The sequence below is a fragment of the Bombina bombina genome, chromosome 7 (genome assembly GCF_027579735.1).
Source record: "Bombina bombina isolate aBomBom1 chromosome 7, aBomBom1.pri, whole genome shotgun sequence".
NCBI classification, from domain to species: domain Eukaryota; kingdom Metazoa; phylum Chordata; class Amphibia; order Anura; family Bombinatoridae; genus Bombina; species Bombina bombina.
The window spans coordinates 177,938,193-177,956,828 of record NC_069505.1 but is presented as its reverse complement, the minus strand read 5'-3'; the positions used below and the strand labels follow the sequence as shown (position 1 = coordinate 177,956,828).

The 18,636-nt window shown below is 40.6% G+C and overlaps 1 protein-coding gene across 1 annotated transcript in view; it reads right to left on the bottom strand.

Annotated features, from left to right (window-relative positions):
- The window catches only part of SYT12 (synaptotagmin 12), a 375,529-nt gene that overhangs the window by 109,499 nt on the left and 247,394 nt on the right, over positions 1-18,636 (bottom strand). The window contains exon 3 of the mRNA XM_053720440.1: positions 2,435-2,628. Within this exon, the coding sequence (XP_053576415.1) occupies positions 2,435-2,628 (194 nt within the window). The remainder of the gene's footprint in view (positions 1-2,434; positions 2,629-18,636) is intronic.

Here is an 18,636-nt window from a genome sequence, read left to right as displayed (position 1 = left end):
ACCTAATTTACAATTACACCTAACACTACACTATAATAAAATTAATTACCTAAACTAATTACAATTAAATACAATTTTAAAAAATTATCTAAAGTATGAAAAACCCCCCACTAAATTACAGAAAATAATAAAATAATTACAAGTTTTTAAACTAATTACACCTAATCTAATCCCCCTAATAAAATAAAAAAGCCCCCCCAAAATAATAAAAAGCCCTATCCTATACTAAATTACAAATAGCCCTTAAAAGAGCCTTTTGTGGGGCATTGTCCCAAAGTAATCAGCTCTTTTACCTGTAAAAAAAAAGTACAATACCCCCCCCAACATTAAAACCCACCAACCACACACCCAACCCTACTCTAAAACCCACCCAATACCCCCTTAATAAAACACTAACCCCTTGAAGATCACCCTACCTTGAGAAGTCTTCACCCAACCGGGCCGAAGTCCTCAACGAAGCTGGGCGAAGTGGTCCTCCAGACGGGCAGAAGTCTTCATCGAATCCGGGAAGAAGAGGTCCTCCAGATGGGCAGAAGTCTTCATCCAGGCGGCATCTTCTATCTTGGATGACGTAATTTAAAGGAACCGTCATTCGTCGGGTAGTCGTCGGTCTGGATGGATGCTCCCCGTCGAATGTCTTCAAGATGGAGCCACTCCTCGTCGGATGGATGAAGATAGAAGATGCCGCCTGGATGAAGACTTCTGACCGTCTGGAGGACCTCTTCTTCCCGGCTTCGATGATCAATGCCCCGCAAAAGGCCCTTTTAATGGCTATTTGTAATTTAGTATAGGGTAGGGCTTTTTATTATTTTGGGGGGCTTTTTTATTTTATTAGGGGGATTAGATTAGGTGTAATTAGTTTAAAAAACTTGTAATTATTTTATTATTTTCTGTAATTAAGTGTTTTGTTTTTTTCCTACTTTAGATATTTTTTTTAAAATGTATTTAATTGTATTTAGTTTAGGTAATTAATTTAATTATAGTGTAGTGTTAGGTGTAATTGTAACTTATGTTAGGATTTATTTTACAGGTAAATTTGAATTTATTTTAACTAGGTAGCTATTAAATAGTTAATAACTATTTAATAACTATTCTACCTAGTTAAAATAAATACAAAGTTGCCTGTAAAATAAAAAGAAACCCTAAACTAGATACAATGTAACTATTAGTTATATTGTAGCTAGCTTAGGGTTTATTTTATAGGTAAGTATTTAGTTTGAAATAGGAATAATTTAGTTAATTATAGTAATTTTATTTAGATTTATTTAAATTATATTTAAGTTAGGGGGTGTTAGGGTTAGGGTTAGACTTAGACTTAGATTTACATTTAATATAGTTGCGGCGACGTTCGGGGCGTCAGATTAGGGGTTAATAAATACAGGTAGGTGTTGGCGATGCGGGAGGGCGGCGGTTTAGGGGTTAATATATTTATTATAGTGACAGTGATGTCCGGTTCAACAGATTAGGAGTTAAAAAATTTTTTTTTAGTGTTTGCGATGTGGTGGGAGGGCCTCGGTTTAGGGGTTAATAGGTAGTTTATGGGTGTTAGTGTGCTTTTTAGCACTTTAGATAAGAGTGTATGCTACGGCGTTAGCCCATAAAACTCTTAACTACTGACTTTTAAATGCTGTATCAATCTTGACAGGAGAGGCTGTACCGCTCACTTTTTGGAAGACTCATAATACCGGCGTTATGCAAGTCCGATTGAAAATATAGGATACGTAATTGACGTAAGTGGATTTGCGGTATTTTCGAGTCTGACCAAAAAAGTGAGCGGTACACCTGTCATTTCAAGACTCGTAATACCAGCGGGTGTTAAAAAGCAGCTTTGGGACCTCTCAACTCTGCTTTTTAACCCTAACGCACAACTCGTAATCTAGCCGTTTATTTTTAATTGCTACATTGTGTATACAGAGATAAATAAGAAAGGGGCTTTGTGTATAGAGAGATAGATATAAGGAAGTCTGCTCTCCCTGCAAGTTTAGCCCATTTGCATGGGTTGTGGTTTCGATGAGCACTAACATTTATTGTATATACGAAAATAAAGCTACAGCAGCAATTTCCCGTGTATTTTATACTCTGCAGCTGGTATAACAAGTCATTGGAAGCACATAAAGGGGAATCCAATTCTGCAGTACCCTGTCCCTTTAAGCCCACCTGGGAGGTTGTTTCATTAACATGAATGAACTCACAATGTAATGTAATTGATTTAATGTTTTTAAGGGTTGGCAGGACCCATCAAACCATTCATCACATCCCTTTATTGACAATTAGAGAAGGCATTTGTAACTGAGCAAAGAGATCATGTAAAAATGTTGCATTATTTTGGACTGGTAGTTAAATAAATGTTTAGCTTTTGTAACAAAAGCCGCACACAATTAATTCAGTGGTTCTAATGCTGCATGATGGGTAATTTTCAGAAGTGATTACTTACCTTCTTTTTATTGTCTGAGTAAGGCATTCCGTATTTCTGCTTGAGATATCTATAATCGTAGTTAGGAAAAGGAGATGGAGAAGGATAGTTCCCAGATGTGTATAGTTTCCATAAGTATAGACCAGCTACTCCAAGCAAAGTCAGGGCTCCAGCAATGTATATCCCAATTTCCCATCCTGGGGGGCTTTTTATTACTATGAAATAAAATAAAAGAGCATTTAAAAGTTGTCTAACTCATAAAAATAAAGAGGTTAACAAGATATTGTTCTAAGTTGGATTACATTGTTAAAAATCAAGGAATCCATTATCAACATTCGTCTGAAGGAGATGCCGTTCTGGCAACCTAATGATTTCATTGATAAACAGAATAAAGAGACAACACAAGAAAAGTGAGAATTGACTTGCTTGACGGGTCCAGAATAGAGACCTCTCAAGGACATTTACATAGAATTTAACATTGAATTTAAAAAGATAACTGTAAGCTTAAAGGGATAGGAAAGTCAAAAATAAATGTGCATGATTCAGATAGAGCCAGTCATTTTAAGACACTTTTAAATTCACTTGTATTTTCAAATGTGCTTCATTCTCTTAGTATCCCTTGTTAAAAAATGAATATGCACATATCATACACTAGTGGGAGCTGCTGCTAATTGGTGCCTGTGTTCTAAAGTAATGCGTCTACCCGTAGGAATGTGTATACTTCGTCACTTCCGGTGACGTTTGTCAGCTGGTGGAGGTTTGTGGCGCTCACTGCGCATGCGCTAGAGGCCCAAACTCCTTACAACAGCTGATGAGGAATTATGTGGCACGCACACGTTACTGGTTACAAAATCACAATAAACACGCGGTCTGTCATTGGATTTTGTAACCAGAAAGGGTACTGACATTGTATTGACTAACATTGTGAGATGCGGTAGGAAAATATATTGAATATGTCTGCTACGTACTATATCCCACACCTCCTCCCTCACACTATATCTCTAGTGCTTTTCTGTTCTCTGATCCTTGTTCATAAACTGTCTAAATTTGAAAATTGATCCTTGTTCATAAACTGTCTAAATTTGAAAAAAAGTGCACAGCACGATGTAAAAAAAACATCTCACAGGATGTGGAAATAAAAAACGTAGTTTCTGAATTCCTCTAACCTAAGGAGCTGCGCTGAGCTCTTGACCCTTAGGTTAGAGGAATTCAGAAACTGCGTTTTTTATTTCCACATCCTGTGAGATGTTTTTTTTTTTTTTTTTACATCGTGCTGTGCACTTTTTTTCAAATTTAGACAGTTTATGAACAAGGATCAATTTTCAAATTTAGACAGTTTATAAACAAGGATCAATTTTCAAATTTAGACAGTTTATGAACAAGGATCAATTTTCAAATTTAGACAGTTTATGAACAAGGATCAGAGAACAGAAAAGCACCAGAGATATAGTGTGAGGGAGGAGGTGTGGGATATAGTACGTAGCAGACATATTCAATATATTTTCCTACCGCATCTCACAATGTTAGTCAATACAATGTCAGTACCCTTTCTGGTTACAAAATCCAATGACAAACCGCGTGTTTATTGTGATTTTGTAACCAGTAACGTGTGCGTGCCACATAATTCCTCATCAGCTGTTGTAAGGAGTTTGGGCCTCTAGCGCATGCGCAGTGAGCGCCACAAACCTCCACCAGCTGATTAAACGTCACCGGAAGTGATGTAGTATACAGAATCCTATGGTAGACTGATTACTTTAAGACACCTGCACACATTTGTCTCTTGTGATTGGCTAAATAGATATTTTCAGCTTCCTGCCAGTAGTGCAATGCTGTCCCTTCAGCAATAGATAAGATAAAGAGAATGAAGAAAATTTGATAATAGAATTAAATTGGAAAGTTGTTTAAAATTGTATGTTCTATCTGAATCATAAAATAAAATGTTGGGGTTTACTATCCCTTTAATCTTGTGTTTGATGAAGATGTAAACCTTGTTATATGTGAAACAATAAAAATGATTTTAACAAAAATAAAGAGGTTGATTTTCTTTGGTGATTTGAACCTTTATTTATCAGCCTCAGTCACTCTATACCACTGGTTTTTAAACCTGTCTTCAGGCCTCTCTAACAGACCAGATTTTGAGGATATCTGAACTGGAGCAGAGGTGAAATAATCAGCTGATTAGTAAACATGGTTACTTTACCTGCTTTTACCCAAGGTAATCCTGAAAACCTGGCCTGTTGGGGAGGCATGAGGAAAGGTTTGAGAGGTTCAGATCAGGGTGACCGTATCAGTATATCTAAAGAAACACAGCTCTTTTTATATCCCAAATAACACCTAACACCCCACTCTCGCGCAAACACCATGACATAGTCTTATTAGTGCAAACCCGACATGAAAATCTGAATATTTCTTTTTCTGATGTTCTTCACCTAACAAATATGTTCTACTTATTCATAATTAAATATTTCTACATATTTCTGATGTTTTCTTAAGCAAATATATATATTTATACCTATAAATATATTATAACATTACATTAATCATTTCACTTTGTGCACTTATTTATTCATTTATTTATTTACATTTATTGCAGATTCTATTGCATTGAGTCTACATTGCTATTTTGTTATTTATTAATTATGTGATTCACATGATGACGTATATGGGCAGTTCTTCTCTGATTAGGGGTGGGGTTTAGCACCTGTTAAATGCACTGTTTGTCGCTCACATTTTCACTTAGTCTGATGAAGGGGTGAGATCCCCAAAACGTTACTGGACGTTTGTGTTTCAATAAAGCACTTTTAGCAGAAACCCAGTGAGTGCATGCCATTTATGGAATTGTGATCTTGCTTGCCTGCACCCTGGTAGCTGACCTTGGAGGTGGGAGTGCGCTCTATTGAAATAATTATTTATTTATATATAAATAATATATATATATATATATATATATATATATATATATATATATATACGTATATATATATATATATATACAGATATATATTGGAATATCTATTTAAAAAATACATAGAACATATTCTGCTATGTACAGAACATTGGAATGGAAATAAATTTACAGTAAATACATAGTTGAAAACCTTTATTAAAGGGGCATGAAACCCAAAATTTTACTTTCATAATTCAGATAGAGGGGCCTATTTATTAATGTGCGGGCGGACATGATACGCTACAGCATACGCTGTCAGCATTTATCATTGCACCAGCAGTTCTTGTAAACTGCTGGTGCAATGCCGCCCCCTGCCGCTAGCAGGGGGTGTCAATCAACCCAATCTTATTCGATCAGGTTGATTTCTGTCCGCGGCCTCAGACCAGGCAGACAAGTTATGGAGCAGCGGTCTTTAGACCGCTGCTTCATAACTGCTGTTTCCGGCGAGCCTGAAGGCTCACCGGAAACAAGGGGCATCAAGCTCCATTCAGAGCATGATAATTCGGCCCCAGAGAATACAATTTTAAACTACTTTCTAATTTACTTCTATTATCTAATCTGTTTCATTCTCTTGGTATCATTTGTTGAAGGAGCAGCAATGCACTAATGGTTTCTAACTGAACACATGGCTGAGTCAATCACAATCGATATATATATATATATGCAACCACTAATCAACAGCTAGAACCTAGGTTCTCTGTTGCTCTTGAGCTTGCTTAGATAAACCTTTCATCAAAGGATATCAAGAGAAGGAAGCAAATCAAATAATAGAAGTGAATTGGAAAGTTGTTTAAAATTGTATTCTCTATCTAAATCATGAAAGACAAAAGGCTGGGTTTCATGTCCCTTTAAAGGAACAGTCTACACCTTAGTCTACCCTTAGATTAAACTGCAAATATCCTCCTGCACCTTGTCTATATTATGCAGCAGGAACAGTGAAAAAGTTGTTTTAAAATGAATATTGTTTCTGGCTACTTTGAAATGGCTGCAAAGCTCAGCCCACTGATGACATCATGATCTGGGCTGCTGATCTGGGCTGCATCTAGGCACTCTGCTGCATAACATTGACAGTCTGTTGAATATAATTAGTGATCCTTTTGTGATTGGACGTAACATGCAGCCCAGATTGTGATGTCATCAGTGGGCTGAGCTTGACAGCCATTTCAATGTGGCCAGAAACCATATTCATTTTAAAATAATTATTTTACCATTCCTGCTGCATGATATGGAAAGGGTGCAGGAGGCTATTTACAGCTTAAAGGGACACTGAACCCAAAAGTTTTCTTTCATGATTCAGACAGAGCAGCAATTTTAAGCAACTTTCTTATTTACTCCTATTATCAATCTCTTGCTATCTTTATTTGAAAAAGAAGACATCTAGGCAATTTTTTTGGTTCAAACCCTGGACAGCACTTGTTTATTGGTGGGTGAATTTATCCACCAATCAGCAAGAACAACCCAGGTTGTTCACCAAAAATGGGCCGGCACATAAACTTACATTCTTGCTTTTCAAATAAAGATACCAAGAGAACGAAGAAAATTTGATAATAGGAATAAATTAGAACGTTGCTTAAAATTGCATGCTCTATCTGAATTACGAAAGAAAAAATTTGGGTTCAGTGTCCCTTTAATCTAAAGTAAGACTTTAAGATGACCAAGGTGAATATGTCTGTAAGTTTTACTGCTGTGATTTCTTCTTTGTGCTAAGACTATCAGTACAAAGCAATCAATGAACTCATAATTTCTCATTACCCCAAGTTACTGTCCTAGCTTATATATTGTTTTTCTCACTTTTATTACTATAATTCTACCATTCATCCCTCCTGCTTTTCTCTTTGAACCTTGAGCTGATCAAGTACAGCCTAGTTTCTAAGCCTGTAGTACATGTTTTAACCCCTTAACGACCAAAACGGTTGTTACAGACCAAGGACGTCCTCTGGGGTTTCAAGCGGTGGAAGCGATCTTGATCGCTTACGGCCGCTTTCAGGGTATGCAGCGATGCCTCCTGGAATACCCTTTTTTAAGGCCCTCTCTGCATCAGCCAGCGATGGTGCCGATTCTTGGTGGCATGGGAGGGCTTGGAGGGTGGTGGGTGGGCGGCCCATCGCTGGTAGCTTCCTGTCAGTGGGGATGATGGGTCCGGGAGCATGCACGTGCGCACACGGGTGGTGGTGCGGGGGGGTACCTCTACACTATGGGACATCAGGGTGAAAGGGAAGGAGGGAGAAGGGTTTATATGTATTGGGAAAGGGATCTAGGAGGGGGTAGGGTATTGGGGGGGGCAGCTACACTACAGAAAATTAGGTTTTTATATTTTTATATAAAAAAGGGCAATTTTTTTGGAAACTGGGTACTGGCAGACAGCTGCCACAGTACCTAAGATGGCGGCCAATAGGTTGAGGGGGAGACTTAGAGAGCTGTTTGAGGGGGGGGGGTCAGGGAGGTTGGGGGTAATGGGGGATCCTACACTTCAAAAAAACAGAATTTATGCTTACCTGATAAATTACTTTCTCTTATGGTGTATCCAGTCCACGGATTCAATCCCTACAGGAAGTGGCAAAGAGAGCACACAGCAAAGCTGTCCATATAGCTCCCGTCAGGCTCCGCCCCCCAGTCATTCGACCGACGGTTAGGAGAAAAAGGAGAACCATAGGGTGCAGTGATGACTGTAGTTATTTTAAAAATTAAATTTGAACCTGACTTAATTGTCAGGGCGGGCCGTGGACTGGATACACCGTAAGAGAAAGTAATTTATCAGGTAAGCATAAATTCTGTTTTCTCTTACTTGGTGTATCCAGTCCACGGATTCATCCTTACTTGTGGGATACCAATACCAAAGCTTTAGGACACGGATGAAGGGAGGGAACAAGTCAGGTAACCTAACGGAAGGCACCACTGCTTGCAAAACCTTTCTCCCAAAAATAGCCTCCGAAGGAGCAAAAGTATCGAATTTGTAAAATTTGGCGAATGTATGCAGTGAAGACCAAGTCGCTGCCTTACAAATCTGTTCAACAGAAGCCTCATCCTTGAAAGCCCATGTGGAAGCCACAGCTCTGGTGGAATGAGCTGTAATTCGTTCAGGAGGCTGCTGTCCAGCAGTCTCATAAGCCAATCGGATGATGCTTTTCAGCCAGAAGGAAAGAGAGGTAGCAGTCGCCTTTTGACCTCTCCTCTTACCAGAATAGACAACAAACAAGGATGATGTTTGTCTAAAATCTTTAGTTGCTTTTAAATAGAATTTTAAAGCACGAACCACGTCAAGATTGTGTAAAAGTCGTTCCTTCCTAGAAACTGGATTAGGACACAGAGAAGGAACAATGATTTCCTGGTTAATATTCTTATTAGAAACCACTTTTGGAAGAAAACCAGGTTTGGTACGCAAAACAACCTTATCTGCATGGAACACCAGATAGGGTGAATTACACTGCAAAGCAGACAATTCAGAAACTCTTCGAGCAGAAGAAATGGCTACTAAAAACAAAACTTTCCAAGATAATAACTTAATATCTATGGAATGCAAAGGTTCAAACGGAACCCCTTGAAGAACTGAAAGAACTAAATTTAGACTCCATGGAGGAGCCACAGGCTTGTAAACAGGCTTGATTCTAACTAGGGCCTGTGCAAACACCTGAATGTCTGGTACAGCTGCCAGACGCTTATGTAACAGGATAGACAGAGCAGATATCTGTCCCTTTAAGGAACTAGCTGACACACCTTTCTCCAATCCTTCTTAGAGAAAGGACAATATCCTTGGAATCCTAACCTTACTCCACGAGTAACCCTTGGATTCACACCAACAAAGATATTTCCGCCATATCTTATGGTAAATTTTCCTGGTGACAGGCTTTCTGGCCTGTATCAGAGTGTCTATAACTGATTCAGAGAAACCACGCTTAGCTAGAATTAAGCGTTCAATCTCCAAGCAGTCAGTTGCAGAGAAACTAGAATTGGATGCTTGAAAGGACCTTGAATTAGAAGATCCTGCCTCAATGGCAGTTTCCATGGTGGGACCGATGACATGTCCACTAGGTCTGTATACCAAGTCCTGCATGGCCACGCAGGCGCTATCAGAATTACCGAAGCCTTCTCCTGTTTGATTCTGGCTTTTAGCCGAGGGAGAAGAGGAAACGGTGGAAAGACATAAGCTAGACTGAATGACCAAGGCGCTATTAAAGCATCTATCAATGCCGCCTTGGGATCCCTGGATCTGGATCCGTAAAGGGGAAGTTTGGTGTTCTGACGGGACGCCATCAGATCCAATTCTGAAATGCCCCATAGCTGGGTCAGCTGAGCAAAAACCTCCGGGTGGAGTTCCCACTCCCCCGGATGAAAAGTCTGACGACTTAGAAAATCCGCCTCCCAGTTGTCTACCCCTGGGATGTGAATTGCAGATAGATGGCAGGAGTGATCCTCCACCCATTTGATGATCTTGGATACTTCCTTCATCGATAGGGAACTCTTTGTTCCTCCCTGATGATTGATGTACGCTACAGTCGTGATGTTGTCCAACTGAAATCTGATGAATTTGGCCTCCGCTAGTTGAGGCCACGCCTGGAGTGTATTGAATATCGCTCTCAGCTCCAAAATGTTTATCGGGAGAAGAGATTCTTCCCGAGACCATAGACCCTGAGCCTTAAGGGAGTTCCAGACCGCACCCCAGCCTAATAGACTGGCATGGGTCGTGACAATGATCCACTCCGGTCTGCAGAAACTCATTCCCTGAGACAGGTGATCTTGAGACAACCACCAGAGAAGAGAGTCTCTGGTTTCCTGGTCCATTTGTATTTGTGGAGACAAATCTGCGTAATCCCCATTCCACTGTTTGAGCATGCACAGTTGCAGTGGTCTGAGATGAATTCAGGCAAAAGGGACTACGTCCATTGCCGCAACCATTAAACCAATTACCTCCATGCACTGAGCCACAGAAGGCCGAGGAATGGAATGAAGAGCTCGGCAAGTATTCAACAGTTTTGACTTCCTGACCTCTGTCAGAAAGATTTTCATTTCTACAGAGTCTATTAGTTTTCCCAGGAAGGGAACCCTTGTGAGCGGGGACAGAGAACTTTTTTCTATGTTCACCTTCCACCCGTGAGACCTTAGAAAGGCCAGAACAATGTCCGTATGAGCCTTGGCTCTGTGAAAAGACGACGCCTGTATTAATATGTCATCTAGGTAAGGTTCTACTGCAATGCCCCGCGGTCTTAGTACCACTAGAAGGGACCCTAGCACCTTTGTGAAAATTCTGGGAGCGGTGGCCAACCTGAAAGAAAGGGCCACGAACTGGTAATGTTTGACCAGAAAGGCGAACCTTAGGAACTGATGGTGATCTTTGTGGATAGGAATATGTAGATACGCATCCTTTAGATCCACGGTAGTCATATATTGACCTTCCTGGATCATCGGCAAGATTGTCCGAATGGTTTCCATCTTGAAAGATGGAACTCTGAGGAATCTGTTTAGAATTTTTAGATCCAGGATTGGCCTGAAAGTTCCTTCCTTTTTGGGAACTACGAACAGGTTTGAGTAAAAGCCCAGTCCTTGTTCTGCAATTGGAACTGGGTGTATCACTCCCATTTTTAGAAGATCTTCTACACAGCGTAAGAACGTCTGTTTCTTTGTTTGGTCTGAAGAAAAACGAGAAATGTGGAACCTTCCCCTTGGGGGAGAATCCTTGAATTCTAGAAGGTACCCCTGAGCAACTATTTCTAATGCCCAGGGATCTGGAACATCTCTTGCCCAAGCTTGAGCAAAGAGAGAAAGTCTGCCCCCTACTAGATCCGATCTTGGATTGGGGGCTACCCCTTCATGCTGTCTTGGTAGCAGGAGCAGGCTTCTTGGCCTGTTTACCCTTATTCCAGCCCTGCAAGGGTTTCCAGGTTGCTTTGGGCTGGGAAGCGTTATCTTGCTTTGCGGCAGCAGAGGTTGCAGCAAGTCCGCTCCTGAAGTCGCGAAAGAAGCGAAAATTAGCCTTGTTTTTGGCCTTAAACGGCCTATCTTGTGGAAGGGCATGGCCCTTGCCCCCAGTGATATCTGAAATAATTTCTTTCAGCTCTGGGCCGAATAGGGTTTTCCCCTTGAAGGGAATATTTAACAGGTTCGTTTTGGACGACACATCCGCCGACCATGATTTGAGCCAAAGCGCTCTTCGCGCCATGATGGCAAAACCTGAGTTTTTTGCCACTAGCTTAGCTAATTGGAGAGCGGCATCAGTGATAAAAGAATTAGCCAGCTTTAGAGCATGAATTCTATCCATGACCTCATCGTATGAAGTCTCCCTCTGGAGCGACTCCTCCAGGGCCTCGAACCAAAAAGCCGCTGCAGTAGTTACCGGAATAATGCAGGCAATTGGTTGAAGAAGAAAACCTTGCTGAACAAAAATTTTCTTCAGCAATCCTTCCAATTTTTTATCCATAGGATCTTTGAAAGCACAACTGTCCTCTATTGGTATAGTTGTACGCTTAGCAAGTGTTGAAACAGCCCCCTCTACCTTAGGGACCGTCTGCCACGCGTCCCGCCTGGGGTCGTTTATGGGGAACATTTTCTTAAAGATAGGGGGGGGAACAAATGGTACACCTGGTCTCTCCCACTCCCTAGTCACAATATCTGCCACCCTCTTTGGGATCGGAAATGCCTCAGTGTATACAGGGACCTCTAAAAACCTGTCCATTTTACACAATTTTTCTGGGACCACCATGGGGTCACAATCATCCAGCGTAGCTAAAACCTCCATAAGCAGGACGCGGAGGTGTTCCAGCTTAAATTTAAACGCTAAGGAATCTGACTCTGCCCGCTGAGAAACTTTTCCTGTGTCAGAAATTTCTCCCTCAGACAGACCGTCCCTCACTGCTACTTCTGAGTTTTGTGAGGGTACTACAGATAAATCATCCAAAGCTTCTGATTGCTCATTCTCTGTATTTAAAACTGAGCTATCGCGCTTTTTTGGAAAAACTGGCAGTTTGGATAAAAATGCTGCAAGGGAATTATCCATTACTGCTGCTAATTGTTGTAAAGTAATAGGGGCCAATGCGCTAGAGGTACTAGGCATCGCTTGCGCGGGCGTAACTGGTGTCGACACATGGGGAGAGGAAGAAGGACTATCCTCATTACCCTCTGTTAAGGAATCATCTTGGGCTACATTTTTAAGTGTCACTGGATGGTCTTTAAAATGCTTAGATGTTTTAGCACACTTTAAACATAAATGCAATGGGGGTACCGCCATGGCTTTTAAACATAAAGAACAAGGTCTATCTGAAGGCTCAGACATGTTTGACAGACTTAGACAGCACTACAATACAGAAAAAATCACTTTTCGAAAAAAACGTTACTGTGTCTTTAAATAATAAAAAGCACACACTTTTTTACCAAATCACCAAACAATATCCGATCTTTATGAAATTTTTACCACATGATCCTAATGCTTTGAAATGATTGCACACAAATTTTCAAATCAATTAACCCCTTATTGCCCAAACCGGAGCAAATTGAAGTAAAACAACCGTCCCTCACTGCTACTTCTGAGTTTTGTGAGGGTACTACAGATAAATCATCCAAAGCTTCTGATTGCTCATTCTCTGTATTTAAAACTGAGCTATCGCGCTTTTTTGTAAAAACTGGCAGTTTGGATAAAAATGCTGCAAGGGAATTATCCATTACTGCTGCTAATTGTTGTAAAGTAATAGGGGCCAATGCGCTAGAGGTACTAGGCATCGCTTGCGCGGGCGTAACTGGTGTCGACACATGGGGAGAGGAAGAAGGACTATCCTCATTACCCTCTGTTAAGGAATCATCTTGGGCTACATTTTTAAGTGTCACTGGATGGTCTTTAAAATGCTTAGATGTTTTAGCACACTTTAAACATAAATGCAATGGGGGTACCGCCATGGCTTTTAGACATAAAGAACAAGGTCTATCTGAAGGCTCAGACATGTTTGACAGACTTAGACAGCACTACAATACAGAAAAAATCACTTTTCGAAAAAAACGTTACTGTGTCTTTAAATAATAAAAAGCACACACTTTTTTACCAAATCACCAAACAATATCCGATCTTTATGAAATTTTTACCACATGATCCTAATGCTTTGAAATGATTGCACACAAATTTTCAAATCAATTAACCCCTTATTGCCCAAACCGGAGCAAATTGAAGTAAAACAACCGGTTTAACACACTACAGCGCGGTGCCACAGTCTTAGCTGTGGCCCTACCTTCCCTTTGGGTTATTTGTAGAAGAAAAATAAGCCTCCCTGAAGTCCTCCTGCACTCTCAGGACTCTACACGTGAAGCTGCGTGAAGCTGTCTTGCAAATCAACTGCGCAACTGAGGCGCGAAAATGAGGCCCCCTCCCTCTTCATTCCAGAGTTATGGGGCCTTCCTGAGTCTGATTAGGTGTCTTACAATATGCCAGGCGTAATAAAAACCCCAAAAGTGTTTTCAACATCTAAAACACTTGAACAAATATAAGATTACACTAATAAAGTAATCGATTTAGCCCATCACAGTGTCTACCAGTATTTAAGCCCTTAACTGAAGCCATCCTTCTATACTGCGTCTCAGAAAATGGCTTACCTTCCCTCATGGGGATTTCTGTCAGTCTTCTAGCATTACCAGGCCTTGTTAGAAAAAAATGACTGAGCATACCTTAAGCAGTTAAGCCTGCAAACTGTTCCCCCCAACTGAAGTTCTCCGGTACTCAACAGTCCTGCGTAGGAACAGCAATGGATTTTAGTTACGACATGCTAAAATCTTTTTCCTCTCAGCAGAAATCTTCATCACTTTCTGCCTCAGAGTAAATAGTACAAACCGGCACTATTTTAAAATAACAAACTCTTGATTGAAGAAATAAAAACTACAAATCTAACACCACAAACTCTTTACCCTCCCGTGGAGATGCTACTTGTTAGAGCGGCAAAGAGAATGACTGGGGGGGGCGGAGCCTGAGGGGAGCTATATGGACAGCTTTGCTGTGTGCTCTCTTTGCCACTTCCTGTAGGGATTGAGACTATCCCACAAGTAAGGATGAATCCGTGGACTGGATACAACAAGTAAGATATATATATATATATATATATATATATATATATATATATATATATATATATATATATATATATATATATATATATATATGAATCTTTAAAAAAAAAAAAAAAACTTTATTTTTATACTGGCAGACTTTCTGCAAGTATTTACGATAGCAGTGACAAGTTTGAGGTGGGGGAGTGAAGAGAACTGTTTAAGAGGGGTCAGGGAGGGATCAGAGGGTGGGATGTGTCAGGTGGGAGACTGATCTCCACACTAAAGCAAAAATAACCCTCCAAGCTACCTAATTAACCCATTCACTACCGTGCATAATACAAGTGTGGTGCACAGCGGCATTTAGCAGCCTTCTAATTACCAAAAAGCAATGCCAAAGCCATAAATATATGCTATTTCTGAAAAAATAGGATCCCAGAGAAGCATTTACAACAATTTTTGCCATAAATGCACAAACTGTAAATAATTTCAGTGAGAAACCTAAAGTTTGTGAAAAAGTTAACGTTTTTTTTTATTTGATCGCATTTGGCTGTGAAATAGTGGCATGAAATATACCAAAATGGGTCTAGATCAATACTTTGGGTTGTCTACTAAAAAAAAACCATATACATGTAAAGGGTTATTCAGGGATTCCTGACAGATATCAGTGTTACAATGTAACTAGCGCTAATTTTGGAGAGAAAAAAATGGTTTGGAAATAGCAAAGTGCTATTTGTACTTATTGCCCTATAACTTGCAAAAAAGCAAAGAACATGTAAACATTGGGTATTTCTTAACTCAGGACAAAATTTAGAAACTATTTAGCATAGGAGTGTTTTTTAGTGTTTGTAGATGTGTAACAGATTTTGGGGGTCAAAGTTAGAAAAAGTGTGTTTTTTCCATTTTTTCATCATATTTTATATTTTTTTTATAGTAAATTATAAGATATGATGAAAATAATAGTATCTTTAGAAAGTCCATTTAATGATGAGAAAAACGGTATATAATATGTGTGGGTACAATAAATGAGTAAGAGGAAAATTACAGCTAAACACAAACACTCCAGAAATGTAAAAATGGTCCGGTCACTAAGGGAGATACTAGAAACATAGAAACATAGAATTTGACGGTAGATAAGAACCAAAAAGGCCCATCAAGTCTACCCATATTACATGTTACTTTTTCCTTAGGATAGCCTTATGCATGTCCCAGGCATTTATAAATTCCTTTACAGTCTTTGTGTTTACCACCTCAAATGGAAGTTCATTCCATGAATCCACCCCCCTTTCTGTAAAAAATGCTTCCTTAAATTTCTCCTGAATCTGCTACCCTCTAACTTTAGATTGTGACCCCTTGTTTTGGCATTTATTTATTTTTTGTGAAAAATGCTTTCAGCTTCTATTTTATTCAATCCCTTCATATATTTGAAGGTTTCTATCATGTCACCTCTTTCCCTTCTATCCTCTAAACTATACATATTTAGATCATAGTCTTTCTTTGTACGTTTTATATTTTAGACCATGTACCATTTTAGTAGCCCTCTTTGGACAGCTTCTAGTTTATTTATATCTTTCTGAAAATCAGGGGCGCGATCCGATATAGGTCGTAGTTTTCGGCGCAAGCGAGGTAACCCGCGTCGCCGCAGTTTCAGCTCGCAACTCGAGCTATCCAATATTCACCGCCGTCAGATGCTAAACTGGCGTAAGTCATGAAAACCGACGAGCAGCCAAAATGTGTGCAAATACACCTTTTAGTCGTCGCAAGTACTTGCGCCTGTTTTTTGTTCACGTAAAGTCTCAATAAAGTGTAGTTTTATGCAAATTAGCCTACGACTCGTAAAAAATAACGCCAGTTCTAAGAGATGCGCCACGTAATGACGAGATTCAAAAATCATACTTAAACCCCTGCGCAGCCGCCATTTCTTTAGTGTGTTTGGTTGGTTCTTGGAGCTACAGCACACTACAGCGAGTAGAGAGATTAGTGGTAAGAGTAGTGAGAAAGGAGCATCATCAAAAGTTAGTTAGGTCGGATTGTTGGTTGGATTGTTAAGCCAGTACATTTACTTACACTTTTTTTCATATTGCACACATTTTGCATACACACATATACAAAATACACAACACTTTTTTTTTATAACACCCAACACTCTTTATTTATCTTTTACAGTTTGAAAGGCTGAGTGTCTGGTTGTGATTGTGTGTGATTGAAGTGGGAGTGAGTGTGAGTGTGTGAGTGTGTGTAGTGTGAGGATGTCAGGGAGAGATAGGGCTGGGGGGAGGAGGGAAGGGGAGTCGCAGGGAGAGGATTATGTACAGGAGGAGCAGCAGGGTCCCCGTCAGGGAGTGAGCGGAGTGGGGAGAGGGAGAGCCAGAAGGGAGGATGGGAGTGGGGTTGCCCAAAGGCCAGGCACACTGAGAAGAGGGATAGAGGGTGCACATGGGGATAGAAGGGGGGAGGAGGGAGAGGATAGGGAGGAACCCACACCAGGGACATCCCAGGGAGGGAGCCAGGCAGCCCAGGACGAGGAGCGTATGAGGTGTCCCAATTTCAGTTTTGCCGAAAACCTCGCTCTCGTCCAGGCTGTCCTGGAGAACCATAATGCCCTCTTTGGACAAGAGAAGGGCAAAGGAGTTGCCCGGAGGCGTAAGGATGCTTGGCAGAAGGTGGTGGAGGCCGTCAATGGAGTGTCCCAACAGAGGAGGAATGTTGACGGGCTTAAGAAGAGATGGAATGATTGCAAGAGGAGGGTCAAGGAGAGGATGGGCCAGGAAGCAATCTCCCAGAGGGCAACAGGAGGTGGGCCTCACTATGAGGCCGAATACAATGAGTGGCAGGAGCTCATTCGTAGGTCCCTGAGCCTCACAGCAGTCCGTGGACTTCCAGGGGCTCGTGACTCAGGGACTGCAACATCAGCACAGCATGCTGGTGAGTAACATCCCACACACTAGTATAATATGTATTTGTGTTATAACATCCTATATTGTCACACATTCATGTACACAATGAGGATCATGGTATTTTGATTACTAACAACTAAATATACAATGATATTTAACATTAAAGGGACATGAAACACAAAGATCTTTTTTCATTATTCAGATAGAGAATATAGTTTTAAACAACATCCATATTTACTTCCATTATCTATATTTAATTATTATTTTGAAAATCTTAGTTTATTAAATATCAATGCACATGGGTGAGGCAATCACACGAGGCATTGATGTACAGCCACCAATCAGCAGCTTCTGAGCCTATCAATAAATGCATATCAGCTAAGAATATCAAGATAATGAAGCATATTAGCTACTGGAAGTAAATTACTATATTTTTAGAATTCCATGCTTGTCTAGCTGAATCATTAAATAATCAATATGTTTTGCATGTCCATTTAATGCTACTTAACACATTGAAATTCATGATATGAGGTAGAATAGTGAAATACTAACATGTCTCAGAGTAACACAGGCCACAAGCCACATGTAGACCTTTCAGTAAATGGACACCATAGTCATCACAACCATAGTGTCACTTAAAGAACACATTTTCTCCATCACTGACATGTACACAGAACTATTGTATGAAACACATACATGTATAATTAGCATATTACAAACACTCATATCACAAATCTCAATGTGCACAAGCATGTTATAGAGTTTGACATGAGAATGTGGATAGGCCCTAGCATGTAAATTGTATGCCCACATGGATAGATATGTGACTGTACTAATCACTCTCATCATTTGACTCCTTCACAGAACCTCCAGTCACCAGGGTGCCTATGCCCATGAATCCCCCAACACCGGTTCTAAATATATGTCCACCACAACCACCGGTACAGATACGACAGCAGGAGTATGCCAGGCATGAGATGTCTTGGACTGCGTCAATTGAAAATCCACAGATCATGCCACCTGCATTAGAGGAGGATACCTGGCAGGACCCGTGGCAGGAGGAATATTCCTATGGCTTGGAGGGGGAGCCCCACCAGCCCCAAAGGGTAGATGTATTTCCCCCCCCCCAAGAATATCAGGGCACTACAGGAGTATACCAGCAGGCTGAGTGGATGCACACCAGCGGACATTGGGACTATCGGTCCATCCCGACATCTGGACCATCATCTTCAGTTGGAAGGGCTCCACCAACTGTAATCCATCGCCATGCACCTCCAGCTCATATCCCTGTGGCTGCACCTCCTGCTGAGATATCTCTTCCTGCACGTCCAGCTGCTGTTTATGTTCCGGCACCTCCAACTGAG